Here is a 19327-nt window from a genome sequence, read left to right on the forward strand (position 1 = left end):
AGCAGCAGTAAACATGAAAACCAATAACACTTGTTTTTTTCCACCTCACCAGTGGCTCAAGTGATTGAAGCCAGAGACACATCTCCACACAACAAAATGATATGTTATGATGTATTTTTCAGTTTAAGTGCTTATTTATGCACTTAGGGATGAGCAGGTCAGGCAGGTCAGGGAGGACCGCAATACATGTTGCTGCCTTCAAACTACACAGATAATAGTAGAGCACTTAATCCACAGTTGTTGGTATCCAGCTCAGAGAAATGTCATTAATCAACATTTCTCAATGAGGGTTTCACCTCCACACCCAAACATCTTTCATATAATAATTTAATAGGTACAGCTATGTATTTGATCACGCCTATGTGACATTTAAGAGAGAGTCCCTTTATAATCTTCTGGTATTTAAGTAAGTGACCCAGACATCTGTCCAATTATTGCATGAAATTTAAAACTATGCACAGATTTCTTAACCATAATGATATCAAACTCTGAATAAGAAAGGCCAGAATCAGTGCTTTGCTGCTTGAATAACACAAATGTTTATCTTTGGCATATCTCTCAAAATTTTCATTTTCTATTAAATCACTAGTCACGATGGACCCAGGTCAATCACATGACTCTTTCATTTTAATCAAGAAAGTTGCTGTACAGACACTTTCTGTCTCCTTTTCACTCACTGAATTAGCCAAGTGTCGATACTACAGCAACTACTACTACAATGTCTCTCTTTAGTGGCAGCAGCTGAGAGGATTAGCAGTAGGGGAATGGTAAATGATCACAGTTTACATCATTAAAGGACCTCATATAGTAAAACATCTTTTGTCTCATGTGACACCGATGTTAAAACTTTAACGTCACAACATATTTCCAACATCCAGCGTGACTCTTCATGCTAACTCATAGTTTAATGTTTATGTGAGCTCCATCCATCAGAGTTTCCCAAGATAATTTCCCTAAAACTAAGAGTCTGTCCCAAGAAATTCCATGAATACTAATGTTCCGCTCCCTCGCCTCATAAGCCCCAGCTAATGCCCTTTCTGGAATATTCCCTTGCCTTTGATAGGATTAGAGTTGTGTGTTTAGCAGGATAAAACGAATGAAGCACATAAAGTGCAAAGGCTGCATTTATAGGCCAGCCTTCACCAGAATTTAAAAGGCGGAAATATCAATTGAGGCCAGAGGAGTGGGCTAAGATCGATTTTAGCACTTCCACTGATAATGTAAATGACAGTAAGGGAATTACATAAATCAGTCATGGAGAATGACTTTATTATGGTGGCAGTATTCATCATTTTAGGTCAAACATGACTTTTAGTGCTGTACAAGTTTTGACACAGACTTGGCTTTGGAGGTCTGATTTTTCTTTTGCAGCCATCTTATGTAATTAAATGAGATAAAAGGCTGTTTCATCAAGATATGATGAAATATATTAATTAATATGTTCTAAAATTAAGGCTCTGAAACAGGAATGACCACATATATATACTTAATGATGCTGTGCTGTGCAGTTTCTTCCAGCTTCCATTAGGGATGAGTATAGAAGACACCCCGTTTTTTAAACAAAATATAGCTGCAAAAAGATTTGCTGGTAATCTTTATGAATTGGACCATCAAAGGTCTTTTAAAGTGGTTATTAATGTCAACTGACTCCAAAAAAACAAAAGCAAAACATGTTTATGAAAACTAAAAAGCTTCATGAGGCAGCTCTGCTTATTCCCCAAAGTAAATTAAGAGCTATAAACCGAAGTATACCTCATTACCATGATCGCTTAGTAAATACCAGCCCAACTTGCTTATTTAGGGCAGTGCTATTAGCAGCGCCTCCCCCCAAAACACTTTCCACTAATGAAAAGGTGTCATGTTAGCTTAGACCATGATGGATCGACAGAACACAACCTCTGGAGAGATCTCTGGCATGGCCCGGCACAAAGTGGGGTGGGGTGGTGGGGGGGTTGTTGCCTCTGCCAGTCTGAGGAGCGGAGGCGCGTCTCTGCCAGAAAAAAAGCCCAGAGATGTGATTGATGCTGCTGAACCCCAACCTCCAGGCAAAGCTCAATCTGGATAAGCTGCTCGTTGTATCACTGGCAGCTCCAATATCAACAATTTGCTGATGGAGTCTGGACAAGCAGACATGATAATATCTCAGTAACAAGACTAGCTAAAAATATTTGTTTCTGTTTAGTATGTTGTCTTTTGTAGTTTGAGCTGGTATACGAATGATATCAATTACATCTTTTTTGAAAATTCGGACAAAGCAGGGACAAATTCAGTGACTTCATCACATGCAATATGCTTTAGAGCACAGCATGTTTTAACTGCAGTTATCACACTTCTTGACAGATAAGAAATGGATAGCAAAACCTGTGATCCTTTGTGACAACATTTCCCCTTTCCAAGCCCAAAGCACCCTAATTAGTTTTCCAGGGCTGTAACTCACCGGCTGTCTCACTGAAATCCCAGTGAAAGTTTGGATTTGGCTGCTCTGCTGCTGCTGCACACTCTGGCTCATTCACCCCCACCCCCTCCTGACAGAATTTGCCAGAAAAGTAAGTTCTTTTCCCTCCCGCAAAACTTTGCAAATCAATGGAGAGTGCATATTATGCGCTATCAACCTTGACCAGCTGTTTAAAATGAAGCAGCAGGGGACGACTGCTGGGGCCAACTGGAGCGCTGAGTTGGGTTTAACACGCACATACACACACACAGTATATAAATTTGTGAGTAAAATGAAAACATGCTTCTCATCTTTAGCATAAATGAAAACATGTCTATTATAAAAATTTCTCTTCATAGTGAAGACTAGGGAACAGTGACGGTGGATTGTCAAGGCTACACTGCAACAGAGAGAAAAACACCAGTTTAGATAAAACAAATGATGAGTGAAATCAACAGCTGCTGGGGCACCTGAATACAACAGAGCCATTGTTAATGTTATTAACAACACCTGTGCTTTTGCTACTATGACAAGTCAAAATGTGTGCTGTGAAAAAGGCTTCTACAGAAGCAAAACTATCCACTGACATCTGATTTGTCATCTGTGGAGCCCCAAGCATAAATCCTGGTATTTGAGTTACATAAATGAGAACAGATCTTCACTCTCGACAGACTAATGAGGGAAATATCTGACTCTTTAGCTTCTAAATGCTTTTCCTGTTTGCCGTTTGGTGCTGGGCAAGTAGTATATATTTGGTTTGTCAGAGCTTTTTGGCTGAAAACAGCTTCTGCTGTGTGGTGAGAGTGTATCCGTACACTACAGTTGTAGGCCAAAACAAACAAAACAATGAGCTCAAAGACGCTAAAATGCTTCACAGAGCTGCAGGGATTTTCATTTTCTGTGGATCTGTCTCTACAAGTGATCGCTTTTACACTCAAGTAGTTCATTTCATCCACTGTTAGAAAAATATTAGGCCTATAACTTATGGTACTATAATATGTACTCAGCTATATAAAAACACAGATAACACAGCTTTGAATGTAAAATGTTTAAATGCTGAGCCTTTGAATAGTCATTAATCAGAGACATACGAGCCTTGGCCTTGCCCCAAAAGACAGAAATAAAAACTCTCTACTATGCGTGACACAGACTTGCTTCTTGCGCTGAGAGGAAAGCTGTTGCAAGCAATAAACCTGATGCAGAGTACATTTACAATATAATTCAGCAGCATGCATCCTCATTGCCTTGTTTGCAGCTGAAACTGCTGAGGGCCCACCCATGACACTGTGGTGTTTGGCAGGGCGCCACATTAATCGCCAGGGTAATGGGAAGACAGGCCTATTGACCAGTGGTCCAACAGGATAGAGGGGCAGGACATACAAATCAAAACTGCCCAGCCTCATATTGACCTGACTGTCCACAGGATGCGAGATTCATTAACTCGGTGATGGAGGAAGGAAGTCGGGGGTGGGGGGGTGGGGGGGGGTTCAGCTCAGACCCTGCCAGACCTGCGCAAAATAACGATTGAATCCGTATTTAAAGGGCGATCTGCGCTGTGTAGTGTTTTGGGTGAGGCAGAATTCACTGTCTACACAGATGAATCATTTGTGTTTGTGAGTGCTTTTCAGCTCAGTGCTGCTCATGGCTCAGGAATCAGTGTGCTCTTCTGTCATCTTGTCACTGTCTTCTTCTCCATTACAGACTGTCCATTAGTGAGGAGAGATGTATTGTAGTGGGGCAGAGTTTACGCTGATAATGTTCAAAGCAGCAGGAGATCTTCCTAAAAGTTGACCATTTGTAAATCCTATTTTTACGCCTGTATTTTTAAGTATTTGTGCATCAAGTCAAGTCTCTGCAACTTGTAAGACCTCATAAAAAGTGATGAATAGTATTTGCAATCATTATAGGTGGTCATCACTAATTGACCTGGGCATATACTGTACACTGTTGCTCGTTAAATCTTTCCCCTGACACTGCCGTATGACAGGAACAAGTGGCAAGCGTGCCCATTAGTGAATTGATCTTACAGTTGAAGCTCCATCCTTTGTCTGTTTTTTTCGTAACGCAGTTTATCGGCAGCGGGCTCGTCAGAAATAAATGACCTTGATTTACAGGAGCAGAGCTCTCGTTCAGAGCAGCTGTATTTTTCAAACGCAGCCACTCGCCGTAAAAGCAAGAAGAAAGATGCTGTTTATTATTCCCCTCAGCTCATTGTGGAAATCAAAACTCCAGACCGACCACAGAGGAGAAGTGTGATGAATGTGCACTTTGCTGCCGAGTGAGAAGTTTCACAAGCAATTGGTGAAATGCAGGTTTAGAAAGGAATCAACAACTACGTGGTAGAATGAATATGACCACAGAATGGCAGGACTCCATTAGTATTCTCAACCGTCTGGAGCTTCTTCATTGCAGATGTTTTGACTCGTCATCATTAGAAAAGCAGAGGTTCCATTTAGCTGCTTCAGTTTCAGGGTCCTTGTGTTGTTCATGCTGCCTCACACTGTCACACTGTCATGACTCACTGTGACACTGAGCCATCATTAATGTTATTATAACACCTGTGTTTTTCCTACAATCACACGTCAAAATGTCGGCTGTGGAAAAGTTCAGTCTGTTGATGACTGGTCCTGTATCTCACATCTTACCTTTAATAAAGCTGTGGAAATAATTCGCTGTTAATTAGCGAAGTTCAGTGGCGTTATATTGCGATCATAGAACCACATTGGGCTGTCATTTCACAAAATTCTGCTTTCCAAATTAATGATTCAAAACAAATAGTAATTAAAAACAAACAAAATGAGTCACTGAAAGTTTTGTTTTGCACTTTTGTCTGATGTGATGAAGGAAACTGGAGCACAGTTAATTGCAATTAAATACATTTTTCATATGAGTATATGGAATCAGAAAAATTCACCAGTGACCTGTGCTTCTATATGTTTTGATTTCAGTTTAAGATATTAGGACCATGATCATATGACTAAACATTTACTGTTTTTTACACATTGTCACCTTTTGCGCATTTAATAAACTGTTTTTGAATTGACCATTTATCTTGACTACACACTCGTGACACTCCATACTGAAAAGCCTGGATTCACATTTGTTTGTATGTATAGACACACCGACTCTCCTGCACTGAGGATAAATACAATTCTTTCCACTTACTGGACTTTTTTGCATTATGTTGAGATGTATTAATGTGCAGTAGCTGGGATTTATAAGTATACCAAACAAACTACCACCCGTATTTAAATATTCACAACATCAACCCTGTATAATGAAGAGTATATGGGAATCACTGTCCTTTACTGGTTCTTGAAGTGGCCTGCAGGAGCGGGCTGTGACTGTCCCCTTGTGGGCAGAGTAGTGAACATCCTATTGGTGTTTTAAGGCCAAATGGCCAGAAGGCTAATATTGCTGTGCCACTTACATACAGTACATCTGGCTGAAGCACTTTTGAGCGAGACAGTGAACTTATTTTGTGAAGGTCACCTCGGACAAGAGCTCAACTACAAGCTTAAAATATAAAGCAAAACAATCTGGGCAAATATTCCATATGCCAAGTACATAGAGTTGTTGTATTTTTACCCAAATCTAGTCTCCAGTCCAGTTCTTAATTGTGTATCCTAAATATTTTTGTGTATTTATTACTGTTTTATATATATATATATATATATGTTATCTGGCAATCTGTAAATATTAACAGGTGAAAATGCAGTTTCATTATTGCATAGTAATCAGAAACCACATATGTCATAAGAGGACCAGTATAATTATTCCAAATTTACCTGGCAACAGCTGAGGTAATCTCTTTTTACTTCAGTTTAGAGACACAGATACCATCCTCATCTTCATGACAAGAGGAGGCTGGATGATTTAACTGGATTTACTGTCCTCTCCGTCGCTCTGGTTAAACGAGGATGAATCAGTGAAGAATGAGTGACGGTGCGGACAGACGCAGAGTGTCATTACGGACAGCATGTTTCAGGTCTGTCTGGCAGACGGCTGCACGGGGGAGCACCGGGACGAGACAAAAAAAAAAAAACCCTCAGCGAATTCATATTATCAGTAAGAATTTATCATCGTCTTTGACTGTGCGGTGTGGTTTCTGTGCGTTAGTTGCGCTAAACGGCGTCGGTCGCGTTTGTAACAGAACAACCTCAACCCCGTTTTTGTTTTTGTTTATTTACCGCTGTCAGTGGTTGTTATTCTTTCGGCCTGTAGCGCGAGAGCTGTTGTTGCTGTTGCTTGACGGGTCCATATGCGTTTACTGCGCTTTTACCGTCGCTTTTACCCTATATGCTAGTATGCCTGATGCCCATTTGGATTCCCTTAATTGTCCTGGGAGAAACAATTCAATAAGTAAATGATCGATATGATCAATAGCAGGCCTGGTTGTGGACAGTACATCAGTAAAATTCAGACCTCATCTCAGCCCGGTTCAACTAGGCTCAATCACCCACAGTGAGCAGTGGCTGTAACGTGGTTAGGCTATAGATCTGGTTGTCATAATGGTTTTCCCTCACTCCCACAGTCTCTCTCCCTCTCTTCTTCTTCCACAGGTGACTACATGTTTTGATGATCACCAGGCTCCTGTGTAATATGATCTCCCCCTTGACCTGACTGACAGTACTAGAAGATGGTGGCCTCCATATGCTCTGAAGAAATGTAAACGTGACTGAGTTGACTCCACTCAACCGGCTGATTAGAGACTTAATCGTCAGTCATATGAGGACACTGGGTTTTTCCCACAGCTGTGTGCTGTGCTGTAAGTATTGTTCATGCTAATTTCATATGAGTCAGAAACTCACATTTAAACAGTTTATAGTGTTTAGTTGAAGGCTGCAAGTAATTGTCATTTTCATTATTGATTAATCTGCAGATTCTTTTCTTATTTGCCAACAAAATATCAGAAAGTGTTTTTTAAAAAGCCAATCACAGTTTACTAAAGCCCAACAATCAAGTTTCCCTCAATCCATTCTTGGTATCTCTAAATTAATCATTTGCAATCATAAAAAAAAGAGGAAAAAGTACTTAATACTTTTGTTTTTACTCTTTATTATATTGGGGACTATTTAATTTCTGGTAATCATATTGCAGCTTTTTATGTATTACTGTCATGCTGAATTTTGTTTGCTTGCTGATTTTATTTATTTATTATTTATCTTTTTTCCCATGTTAACTCAGCACACTTGTAAAAGATGGCTCCTGTTCCTTAGTGTGAGTTTTCTGCAGTGTAAATAAAGTTATGCACATGTATATATTTATTTTATTTCACAGTGTATTTTATTTGAAGATTAAAAGGAGCTTACTTTAATTATGCCTCTTTCTTTCTTAATGAATAAACTGAAATCCAGTGCAAATCTGTTTATCTTTTTCTCCTCTGAAGAACCGTCCAGCTTGGAAGTGAAGGAGCCCCCGAGGCAGAGCTATGGGCTGTGGAGGGAGCAGGACTGACGCCCTGGAGCCTCGCTACCTGGAGAGTTGGACTAAAGAGACAGAGTCGACGTGGCTGACCAGCACAGACACTGATATTCCCCTGTCGTCCATCCAGAGCATCCCCTCTGAGAACTCTGAGGCCGTCTTCACTTCTGAGAAAACTATCAGCCCTGGTAAGAAGAATGAATCATGACTAAGTGGATGGGTGAATAAAATATTTAATTGATCTCCCAACAGGAGCAAGCAGTATTTTAACTGCTGTATACATTAATGTCTGTTATTAACTTAAAGTGTTATATAAATGAGTATTTAATTATCATCTAAGCATCCTGACATTGTCTAGTGGTGCCTTATATTGTCAAAATACATATGGTTTTCATGTATATGTTACACCGGGCTAGAGTGATACTGCTGTAAGTAATGATTGATTAGATTAGCAATGAGGGCTCCTTGCTTCATACTGTGAACATCAAAGTGAAAGATGGCACCTATAGAGTACATGTTACGTGTCTATCTGCTTTTCTCTGTAGGAAAAATCCTGCAGGTGTAACACACTTTCTCTTTTCACATGAAACACCTCTAGAGGTTTTATCGTTGCCCATTCAAAAAGGAAACCATTATTCTCAAGGAAAATTGAAAGGAATGTGACAAAATGCTTGTGGTGACCCTCATGCTCCAGCAAATGTGTTGCAGATAAAACATCTCCTGTGGAAACCTGTCCTCCTCCAGTGTGCATTAGTCACTTGTGCCTCTGTGTGCAGCTCAAAAACGAACAGATCTGACTATAATTCGTTGGTTGTGTGCTAATTCGTCTTTTCCGCTGCATTGGGGGTGTGTTTTCTTTGAAGCCAGGAGGAGATGAATCAGTAAATGGGCATAATAGGTTACATCAAAAGCCAGCGTGCTCTAACAGGACTTGGCTCTCATGGCAACAGATACAGCTGCGAGCGAATGCAGGCAGAGGAGCCTTGATGTAATTGTGAAGACAAATTTGGTTAAGCACCACTCTGAGGAGATAAAACAGATCCAGGATTGGCCAAATTAATCAGCACCTGGTAACCACAGAGATTAAATCAAGTAGTGTTTCCGCAATATGGTAACATACATGTACATAGGCAGAATTCACTTAAACAACCTTCATGAGGAGATCTACAATATGTGATCTACATCTGTGAAATGCCAACATCTAGTACACTTAACCCACACTTGATGTGCACATCAAATAATGCTTCAGGTGTTTTCCATAACTGAACACACTTCACTGCAGTTCGCTGCCTCTCACTGCAGTCAGGTTAGTTCAGTGGCAGTAGTAATGCACCTATAAGCTGTCTGTATGCTCTGACTTGTGACCAATGCGCTCTGATTCACTATTTCATTATCCACTTGAACACCCTGTAAATCATTATTGGTGTGATAATCTTTTGTATTGCTGGGAGTGGAATACACTTTTTTTTTTTTTGAAAGAAAAATACTCGAAGCAAACCATGGTAATGAATAAAAGCACAGTACACATGTAAACATGCCACTGTCTCCAAAAGCTGAAAGAATGCATTTTAAGGTTTATAATTATATTTATATATTATATTATATTTATTATTATGCTGTCCCAGAAGATGAAGAAAAAGTGTTTTAAGGTCAGATTTCTTTGTTCTAATTTTTATTATTTACTCTCTGTCTGAAAACGACAGAGTTTCAGCACCCAAATGAAGCAGTTCCTCTAATATTGTCAACATTATTATTATCATTATGGGTAAATATCATAAGCTGCCTCTTATCTGCTTTCTGTTTTTGTACTCTTTTTATTATATTGCTATGTCTTCAGCACCTTTTTTTCGTTTGTTTTTTCTGATGTTCAGTTTTGCTTTATTGTTGTCTGAGTGGGGTTAATTAGAATGCTGTCTGAATATCCCTACCTTGTTTGCAGCTACTTTACATATGAAAGTATGTTTTAAAAGCATCTGAGCTCAAGCACCATGGAGGATGGAGCCTTGTTAAACAAGCGTGTCCATGTGTTTCTTTGAAAATCCTCCACTCGCAAATTTTAACAGGAGCTGCACTGTTGGCAGTATTCAGAAATACATAACACATATATACTAAGACTGCAGGTGTGTGTTTTGGGACTGAGGCTGCATGTCCAGTCCGTTTGATTTGTTAAATCGGTTGCAATCAACAAGACGACTCCAGTTGTTTTAGAGTCTGAGGTTCTGTTTTGTTACAGTTCCAGATTTCTTCGAGGACGGCCTCCCTCCTCCTGCGCAGGCGTACCTGAAGGTGTGCTCGGCCGTGTCTGAAGCCAGTCTGAATGATGTGAAACCCAGCAGCCCTCCTGCAATACTGGCCTCTCCACCCAGAGAGGAGGTGTTGCCTTCGACTGGCACCACAGTGCAGCGCCGAAGTGTTCTACACACTGAAGAGATTGTAAGTCTCGCCCTGGGTGTTTTTTAAATTCTGCCAAGTCAATTTGGAACATCAAACATTTCTGCCATATTTTCAAATGTTCAATTAAACAGAAAAGGATTAAAAAAAACACACTACACAGCTCAAATTTAGTATGTATATTTACTATGTCCCATCGTTCATCCTTCACCATTAACAGACAAAATGGCAGGACAATCGTATGTCAACAAAGCAGGTGACCATCACAGTGACACAGAGCATCCATCAGGTGGACAAGAACGGGAAGGTGAAGAAGTCCCTCACCACCTACGAGGTCATGAAACCAGTGGAAACTCTGAAACAGGTGGCCACACAAAACACTTGAGTGCAGGGTATAAACGGGAGGAAGCCAAAGAATAACGTTGACTGTGAAATGAAATAGATGAAGCAATCGTTATTTTTGTGGAGAAAACTTAAAAGCATCTGAAGGCTGATGAAGCTCAAGAGGGATACGTGAGACTCTGAACTCTAAAATTTAGATACTCATCAAAAATATGGCTCATTTTCTCATTTTCTTAAAAAAAAACAAAAAAAACAAAGAAGTTTAACTAGGCCGTGTTGTATTGAATACCGTGAGATGTATTTCTATGGTGCCTGTTACCACAACGCTTAACTTTACTTTGATACATTTAACACAATGACATATAAAACTGTAGTTTGGTAAGAGAAAATACAAAACATGACATTTTACAGTACCAACAGTAACAGAGCAAATATAAATGAACAATTCAGCAGACAGCTTGTGTTGAAAATAATTTAGAGGAAATCATAATTTGGCACATTCAAATTTCTCAAAATATGTGTAGAAGTATTATCACAGTATCATTTAACATTATTAAATATTCACAAAGCATAAATATTTTATAGTTTTGTTATTTGACATTGATACACAATGTGTAGTTGCTGCTGTGCTACAATCTGTATGGCTCAGGAAACTGAAATTGACTGTGATGACTGCACTATTTACAGTGAAGCCTGGAGGGTATAGAGTTTATGATGATGATGATGTGAAAACTGGTCTTACTACATGGTGTTGTTTTGTACAATACAGTGTCTGATTTTCTTATCTAGTCATCTGTGTTTTCTAATGACAATAAATCAACAAAAACAGTCCTTTATTTTAAATTACTGCACATGGCTTGGAGGGAAAATCACTTTTAATAACACAGACGTGGGATGAACATATTGGCACTTGGGGGAATTGAGTTGAACAATTAACATGCACAATGACAGTATCACATACAGCATGTGGCATCACCTCTGGTGGCTTGCATTTTTCTATGAGCGATGGATACTCAACGGCAGAGTCTTTCTGCTTTTGTCTTTGACCTGATCGGTGACTGTAACAGCAGCTCTGGGGTCAGCTTTGCGCCGAAAGCGTGTGGATCTGTTTTTGATGATCAAAATGTATCTGTCCGGATCTGAACAGTGGCTCGTCTTTCTCCATCCACTCCTCCACACAGAAGTCTGGGAAGAAGAAACTGATTTCTCTTTGTGCTGACTCAACAGAATCTAGAGAAGTGATGAAAAGAAAGATGAGTTTGAAAATCTACTAACTCCTCAGTGCACTGAAAATAAAAAGGCTGAAAATGGTTATTGGAAGTACAGGGTTACATATGAGCAAACATCTAGCTTTGACCCTAAGACTTCAATGATAAGTTGCATCGGACGTATTGTTGAATAATAAGACCTTTGAGAACTTGCATTGGTGTAGTTTCAGTCCATGAAGCTTTAAAACAGTCAACAGTCTCCTACTGATAAAATGTAACTGAAGGATCATTTTTTTACTTTATGCAAATATAAGATAGATTTTACAATACACTGTTGTTGAAAAAAAATCCATCATTCAAGTATTTTCCAATGCAGGATTAAGTTTAAATGTACACACAGGAGTCGTGCATATTGAAATGTGTGACGATCTACATGTTTCCCACCTGAGCCGTGAGTTGTGTTCCGTGTGTCTGTGAGTCCAAACTGGGCCCTGATGGAGGCAGGGGAGGTGTATCTGGCTCTGAACACTTTGGTGGGTCCCATCAGTTCTCTCCAGTGACGTATGGCGTCCTCTCTGGCTAAAATGTACGCGCGCATTGGACCACTGTGGCAAAGAATTTGACAGCAGTTAGTGCCACATAACACACAGTGCTCTGTGTGGCTGTTACACACAGAGCTTTGGATGCTTTCTAGGCTTTGATTGGGTTTTCATACAAAACCAATCTGTTCACTTCAGAACCTCCTGGGAAGACAGCTCAGCCATAAATACACATCCTGGATGCGGAGATATTGGTTTATCAGTCTTAGCAAAACAATACCAACTGGAGCTGACACGCTTAAGATGCTTCTTATGATTCCAGTAACACTACCAGCTCCCACAGAAAGGTTGCTGTAGCAACTACTGATTTCTCTGCTGTGACAAGACAAATACGACGGCGTGATTACAAGCACCGTTTGCGATCCAGTGGGTGTTCGCCGCATGCGGAGCTATTGTGAGCGGGCTGCGTGGCAATTTTCGAGACAATTGCTCCAGGGGTGTTGCGCTAAACACGGCAGTCCTCTGATAATTGAAACTCCTGTTGTGAAATTTCAGAAAATGATTTATTGGTGACTTGCTGAGCATGAAATGGGAGCAACGTCAACCGAGGCGAGCTATTTCTGCACCGGCCCAGTGGGGTTATGTGGTATGGAAATTTCCTCGTCATTTCATTTCCAATACATCAGACAAAAAACACATTTATCCAAAGGCATATAAAGCAACAGTGGTTTTACACATGCAATTACTGTAATGATTTAGGATTTGTACATTTATATCTTTGTGTGAGGTGAGGCTTACCTTGACATGAATTCAACAAGTCTTTGAAAGAAGAATCGACCTAAGACGCAAAATAAGTGGGTAACTACAATGGCTCAGTGTGGCTGCTGTAGCAGTACAGTGATGGATGAATCACTCGTTCTAACCTACACATTCCTGCTAAAACGGGTTGCTGACTCATTTGTTTATTCAGATGTAATCTCTATGGCACAATCAAATCAAAGCTGTGTTCATTTTAATACTACTATTTACTGCAGAAATCAGTCCTATTCCCACCTGAATGTTCGGCGTAAAACCTCTCCGAGTCTTGCCTCCTCCACACGAGATCTTTGCATCTGACAATGACAAAGTTGTTGTCCAGGATCCTCTGGTGAAGAGCCTGAGAGGGAAAAAAACTTTTACCTTGTTGTGCCACATGGTAGCTGCTGATACTGAATACACAACTGTATATTTAAATATGTTTGGCTCATGATTACATGCACGGCACTGTGTGCAGAGCTCTTCTACAAAACTATAAGGAAAAGGGGCAGCATTTTAATATTATTACACCATCTGCTACACTTACCAGAGGGATAATACTTATGAGTGCATACAAAAGGTCACTGTTCTGCTTTTTATTAAGAAGAAAACAGGTCCACTTTAAGAGGCTTTGAAATTAGACCTTTCGCTAATGGAATATTTTATGACTGACACAGCTTTCATGACTTTGAGGCCTCAGGGCTCCTGAATCTATCAAGCCAGCAAATGAAGCTTAGTTACTGTTTGAATTAAATAACAAGAAGAGCAGAGCAGGCTAGGTGGCGTCATGGAACAGGCCACTTCCTGAGATTATTTTCTTGAATGAATGATGCTTGGTTTATCAATCAAAAGTTTCATTTATTCCACAGTCTAAATCTTACAACATTTCTAAATAAGGTGCTCAGAACCTCAAATATTATTCACTCTGTATTTCAGCATGTAAGGTCAAATTGTGGAACTGACATAAACTATGTAAAATTTTGCATTCAAATAATTGTACATTGTGGGTAATATGTTTAGTTGACTGTTGGTAGTTTTTGTGTCCATATATTATGGAAAGACTATGAGAAGAGGGAAGATAATGTCACCCTATAGTGCAGCACACAGCACACAGAGGTCTTTATCTGACAGCAATGCTCACTGTCAAAGACTCACAGGCAGCAATAGTCCTTTAAAGTAAAAGATGAACCCTCTAATGCAGTGCACCTGACAGAGGTTACAGTGTGAATGTGATATGAGCTGACCTCTAACATCAGAGGATGAGCCACAGCGTCTGGTTTGATGACCGCCAGGGTGAGCTGCAGCACTTTGGAGAGGCGACCAGCTGTTAGTAACATTGTCTGCAGAAAGAACAGATATCACACTGTAAACGGGAGACATGTAGCTAACCGTTCATGCGCAGCTTTAAATGTTCGTCCTATTACTACATCGACTTAGCGTTAAATGAAGTTCACGTGTTCAACACTGTTCAAGCTCATGAATATTTACTATGAGTCTGTGTTGAATTAATTACAGATACCAACCTGTTATAAGTCTGTTTTCCAAAATAATGGTCAGTGCGCAGTGAAAAGCGCCGTCGTCGCCATACTGCAGAAAATAAAGGGAAACTTCTGATTTTAATATTAAGTCGCCAGTTCGCGTCTGTGGGAACAAGTCATTTTAATTCGCTACATGTAAGGAAAAGACTACAGTGACACTGAAGTGAATTTAACGTTAAATCGTGATTATTAGCTGAATGACGCCTCGCACCGGGCAGTCCGTTAGAAAATACTGTCCCCAGAAACTGAGCCAGCACATTGTGTTCCTACTGAGAGACACCAAATAAAACAGTAGTAGTGTTTGACAGTAACGTCAAACACTGTAACTATTACTAAAGATTAATTAACTAAATTTGAATAACCTTACTGTGGTGAGGTGGATATGTAACTCCCATGTAAGAATTTCAGTCCTACAGCTCAATAAAAGTGCTCACTGCAGTAACCTGACACTGCTTTGTCAAGTCACTTTTTGTGTGTACATATATTAAAAAACAGAACTTTCTTGATCAGTAGTTTTTTTTTTACAGTAATATAATGTCCAAGTAAGGTTTGTCATAATGAAAAGTAAATTTAAAAGTCATCTCCTACGTAGAGACATGCCTCTACTAAAGTACACTGAAGTAAGTCAGTTATTTCAACTGATTCAACCTCTTAGTTTTTCCTGTCTAGCTGCTTACTGTATGTCTGTGAATTTGTAAGCTATGCTCAGTTTTGGTGGTGACCATGGTAATTTCTTGTGGAGAATTACCATGGCTTGGCATGTTTTAATCAACCTCAAATACATATCTGCAAGTCAAATTCTGCCTTTCTGTCGCATTTTTTAGCAGCTGTGATACTGCAGTGCCAAAATATGTATGAAGTTAATGGGCCTTTATCATCATTATTAAATACTGTATATGAGTTGCGGTGAACTTTCTCAGAGCATCAGAGCCACAGAGCTGTAAGGTCACGAGGGCCACGCATGAGTAGATGCTCTTTCTAGTAGCTGACAGTCTCTGGGGAGAGTCAGCAACATGGCAGCTACAAGCAGGGACTGGAGTGGGAGAGATTTTTGTCTGTGGAATTTCATCAATGTGGGAGATCAGAGATACAGTATGAGTTACAAACACGGAGCACATTCCAGCAATGCAAAATGGCCACACCCTTGAAAAGATGAGATTGTGCATGTGTGTGTGTATGTGTGTGTGTGTATCCATGCCCATATTGTGTGAGGTTTGACATTCAGAGAGAGAGAGAATAGGAGGGAAGAAAGGGGGGATGGATGTCCCACATAGGTTTCTCCCACCTGCCCATGTCATGTGACTCGGGGTGACACCACAGCTGTTACCTCCCATGAGGGGGATGGAGAGGACGAGAGGAGGTGTTGGGTGGGTGTGGGGTTGAACTGGACACGTTTTTGAGAATATAGCATAAAAACCTATGCTCTATGTAAACTAAATGTTCTTTATCATTACTGCAGCTTTCATTTTGTTATAGTTATACCTTGTACCAATGTCTATACCTCTGTCAGTTATACACAACATGATTGACAGGTCGACAAATGGCAGTGGTAAAGATGGTGACTGCAGTTACTCACTGACTGCTTCACACAGCAGCACATTGTCTTCTCTGAGCCCACACAGTTGGCTGAGGACACGCGATAGAGAGAAGGAGACAAAAACAAGAACAACAGATGACAAGATATACAGTAATCAAGCCTAATCACAATAACACAGGCGTCTAGTCGTGTTAGTTTAAATGCCAGTTAGCGCTGTGTTTCACCTTCCAGATTAGTCTGACTCATTGACACAGCATTATTGTAGAGTATTATGAGCAAAATAAGGTCAGAGACAGGGATGCGGTTTTTTGGGGGTTTTTTTTTGCCTTAATGACAGGAAATGAGGAGGGGAAGATTCAGGATGATGTGTAACAAATTCCCTTGGTTGGACCTTAGTTAGGAAAGTTGTTTGTAAATAGGGTAATTGTGGTATCAAGTCAGTAAAATCTGAATCAAAAATAATTTAACTCTTCCCCAAATCCCAGCAAAAGCTGTTTGACATGAGGCTGGAAAAACTGTCATAGTGGAAAGCACGGACTTGAGTGTCTAACAACTGGCCCAAGGGTGACATCAAATTCCATGACCTCTACGATTTCTCCTTGGAACATTTAGTGCAATAAGATTTCCACCTCCTGAGGAAACAGTTACCAGCCAAATGGTTTTAGTTTACAAATCAAACAGACATGTGTCCTGAAAAGAGGTTTTAGAAGGGTCCAGCAGACAAGTTGGACAGGACAGAGATCGCCGTTGATCACCGCTGACTCCTGCTTTAAACATCCTCAGCTGGGCGGCTGATTCAGCTGATCCCCTCCCTCCCTCGTTCACTCTCTGCCCACCATAAACCCTATCTCTGTTTTATCTCGGTGTCACCGCTGCTGCCGACCGCTGCTGCTGTTGCTGCTGGCTCTCTCCCTGCAGTTGTCACTCCCTTTTGGTGGGAGTCGGGGCAGCTGACTGACGACCCCCACAGGCTCTTGAGTGTCCATAGGCTGCTCTGCATTCATTCTTCCACCAGGAGCCACAGTAAAGGACCATGTGAGAACACGTTCCACATCGCACTGGGGAAAAGATTTTAATGTGATGGCAGATAAAACTGGGGTTTGTCCTATAGAGCTGTATCAGAAATATGTACTGTATGTTGGTAATATATGATATAAAGTCTGTGTGCTTTTTGATGCATCACCATGTACCACTGTATGTACTTGATACATGAGTAAATGTAGTATTGTATACAAGGCTTTATTTTATGGGTCCTGTAAATTCACAGCAAGGTTCCTAGAAAGGACTGAGTAACTTAACATTGTAGGGAAAAAATTGTTCACTTAGTCTGAATTGCCAATCTTTTAGTCGGGGCACATCAAGTCAACTGAACAAGCAAAGATGTGAAATTTGTCTGCAGGCAAGTTTCAAATAAAGCATTCATTATTAATGAATATTTACTTGGGTTTAAATGAAGCATCTCTCTGCAAAGAAACAGCTGCTCATAAACTCAACCAGAGATGGAATGTAACTAAGTGCACATTTACTCGAGTACTGTTTTATGTTACTTTATATATCTACAAATGATGTCTTTTTCACCTCACTACATTTAGTTTTCAGCTACTGTCACTAGCTATTTCTCAGACGTTTCCAACAAAAACACATAATCAGCGTATAAAATCTTAATGTATCATTACTCACCAGTAATAATAACCCTTTAATATAATGTGTAATACAACAACCCTGTACAATAAACACTTTTACTTTTTATTCTATAAGTATATTTTGCTGATTAAGTTACATTGTTCTTTCCAAGAAACTTCCCAGACCACACCATTCAAACAGTCAAACAACAGTAATGAATCACTAGCTTTTTTCTTACTGCTTGTAAGCACATTCATATTGAAATACCCACATTATACTCCACTACTGATGTGCAGGTTTTGTTATTTTGATAGCCAGGTTTCTGTATGCTCTGTATAGCTGTATGTAACTAACTATTATTACTAGTATAACTATTACGTTTCTGGTTCATATTGATTTTATGAACCAACCTCTAGTCTTTTAAATGAAATGCTCTTACTCTGTACTGCACATTAAAATTATGCTACAACTGTAAATACAGGCAGACGTCCTTTGAAAATGTTTCTGCAGTCAAGAGCCATGTAAATAAACATGATGTATTATGACATTTGAAACAGCCTCTCACAGTGGGGCTTCCACAGCAACAACCACAACATATGTAGAGGAATATACACTGATCCACCACATTGCAGCTCACCTGTCTTTCGGTCACTTTGGGGCTGCCTGACCCTTACAACAGGGCCATTTAGGGGCACGCAGACCCCCTGGTGTAACACCCAGAACCCTTTTATGTCTTAATTGTTTGATTGGTGAGAAAAGACAGAGATGTGTTTCCTGTTTTAACACCTTTTGGGGCCTCAGTAGCAGATCAGAGCCTAATTCGGGTGCGACATAACCAGAGATGAAACATAATGTAATCAAAAGTGACCACCTTTTGTTTAACTATGGAGCCCTCCACTGTGGCATGACAGAATGGGTGCTTTACTTTTGTTTTGAGATCAGTTTTCACATTGTCTCTTGATGAGAAAAACACAGAAATGATTTGTTAGGTTGTAACTAACCACCTGAAACTCTTCACTGTTTCTTCTCTGTAGGATCTTCTCTTTATCATTAAAATCTGTAGCTGCTGCAGTTCCTCTTTCCTGAATCTACTGAGCTCAAAGCATCTGTCTAAATCCTCCTGTCCCTTCAGTGAATCACGGGAGCAAAGTCGCCTTCACCTCTTTGTCACCTGTTCTCTCTTTTAGCCTAAATGCTTCTGACCTTTGACCTTTCCAGTCCATTGCCTCACCACACGGGACCGGGCTCCCCTGCAACAGCTGTGTCAACCTCAGCCCTGGCAACTGGTGTGCCCAGGGAAGGACAGAAGAAGAGTGGCATTAATGTCAGGCCACGCAATGAGTCAGCAACATGCTATAAAGATCTGTTGTGTCTTTGTCAGGATCAAGCAGCTCACTTTTACTTCTTGGTTTGTTACTGAGGTATCATTAACCATTCCCAGCTTTTATTTTCATCATATTGTCATTTCATTCTGTTTTTGCTCATCTCTTTGGTTT

General features: G+C 40.1%; 2 protein-coding genes across 2 annotated transcripts; one reads left to right on the forward strand and one right to left on the reverse strand.

The window, feature by feature from the left end:
• The first annotated feature begins 6247 nt into the window (after positions 1-6247).
• LOC108897011 (brain and acute leukemia cytoplasmic protein) lies at positions 6248-11421 on the forward strand. Its single transcript, XM_018696374.2, has 5 exons — positions 6248-6502; positions 6997-7202; positions 7824-8046; positions 10092-10291; positions 10470-11421. Exons 3-5 carry the CDS (start codon positions 7866-7868, stop codon positions 10632-10634), a joined length of 546 nt encoding a protein of 181 aa, XP_018551890.1. The 5' UTR covers positions 6248-6502; positions 6997-7202; positions 7824-7865; the 3' UTR covers positions 10635-11421.
• A 27-nt stretch (positions 11422-11448) lies between these two features.
• LOC108897010 (nucleoside diphosphate kinase 6) lies at positions 11449-14898 on the reverse strand. Its single transcript, XM_018696373.2, has 6 exons — positions 14657-14898; positions 14378-14473; positions 13392-13494; positions 13137-13176; positions 12244-12404; positions 11449-11821 (listed from the first exon to the last, which is right to left on the reverse strand). Exons 2-6 carry the CDS (start codon positions 14468-14470, stop codon positions 11670-11672), a joined length of 549 nt encoding a protein of 182 aa, XP_018551889.1. The 5' UTR covers positions 14471-14473; positions 14657-14898; the 3' UTR covers positions 11449-11669.
• Positions 14899-19327: the final 4429 nt, after the last annotated feature.

This window comes from Lates calcarifer, unplaced genomic scaffold, assembly GCF_001640805.2.
Source record: "Lates calcarifer isolate ASB-BC8 unplaced genomic scaffold, TLL_Latcal_v3 _unitig_4192_quiver_1166, whole genome shotgun sequence".
Taxonomy (NCBI): Eukaryota; Metazoa; Chordata; class Actinopteri; family Centropomidae; genus Lates; species Lates calcarifer.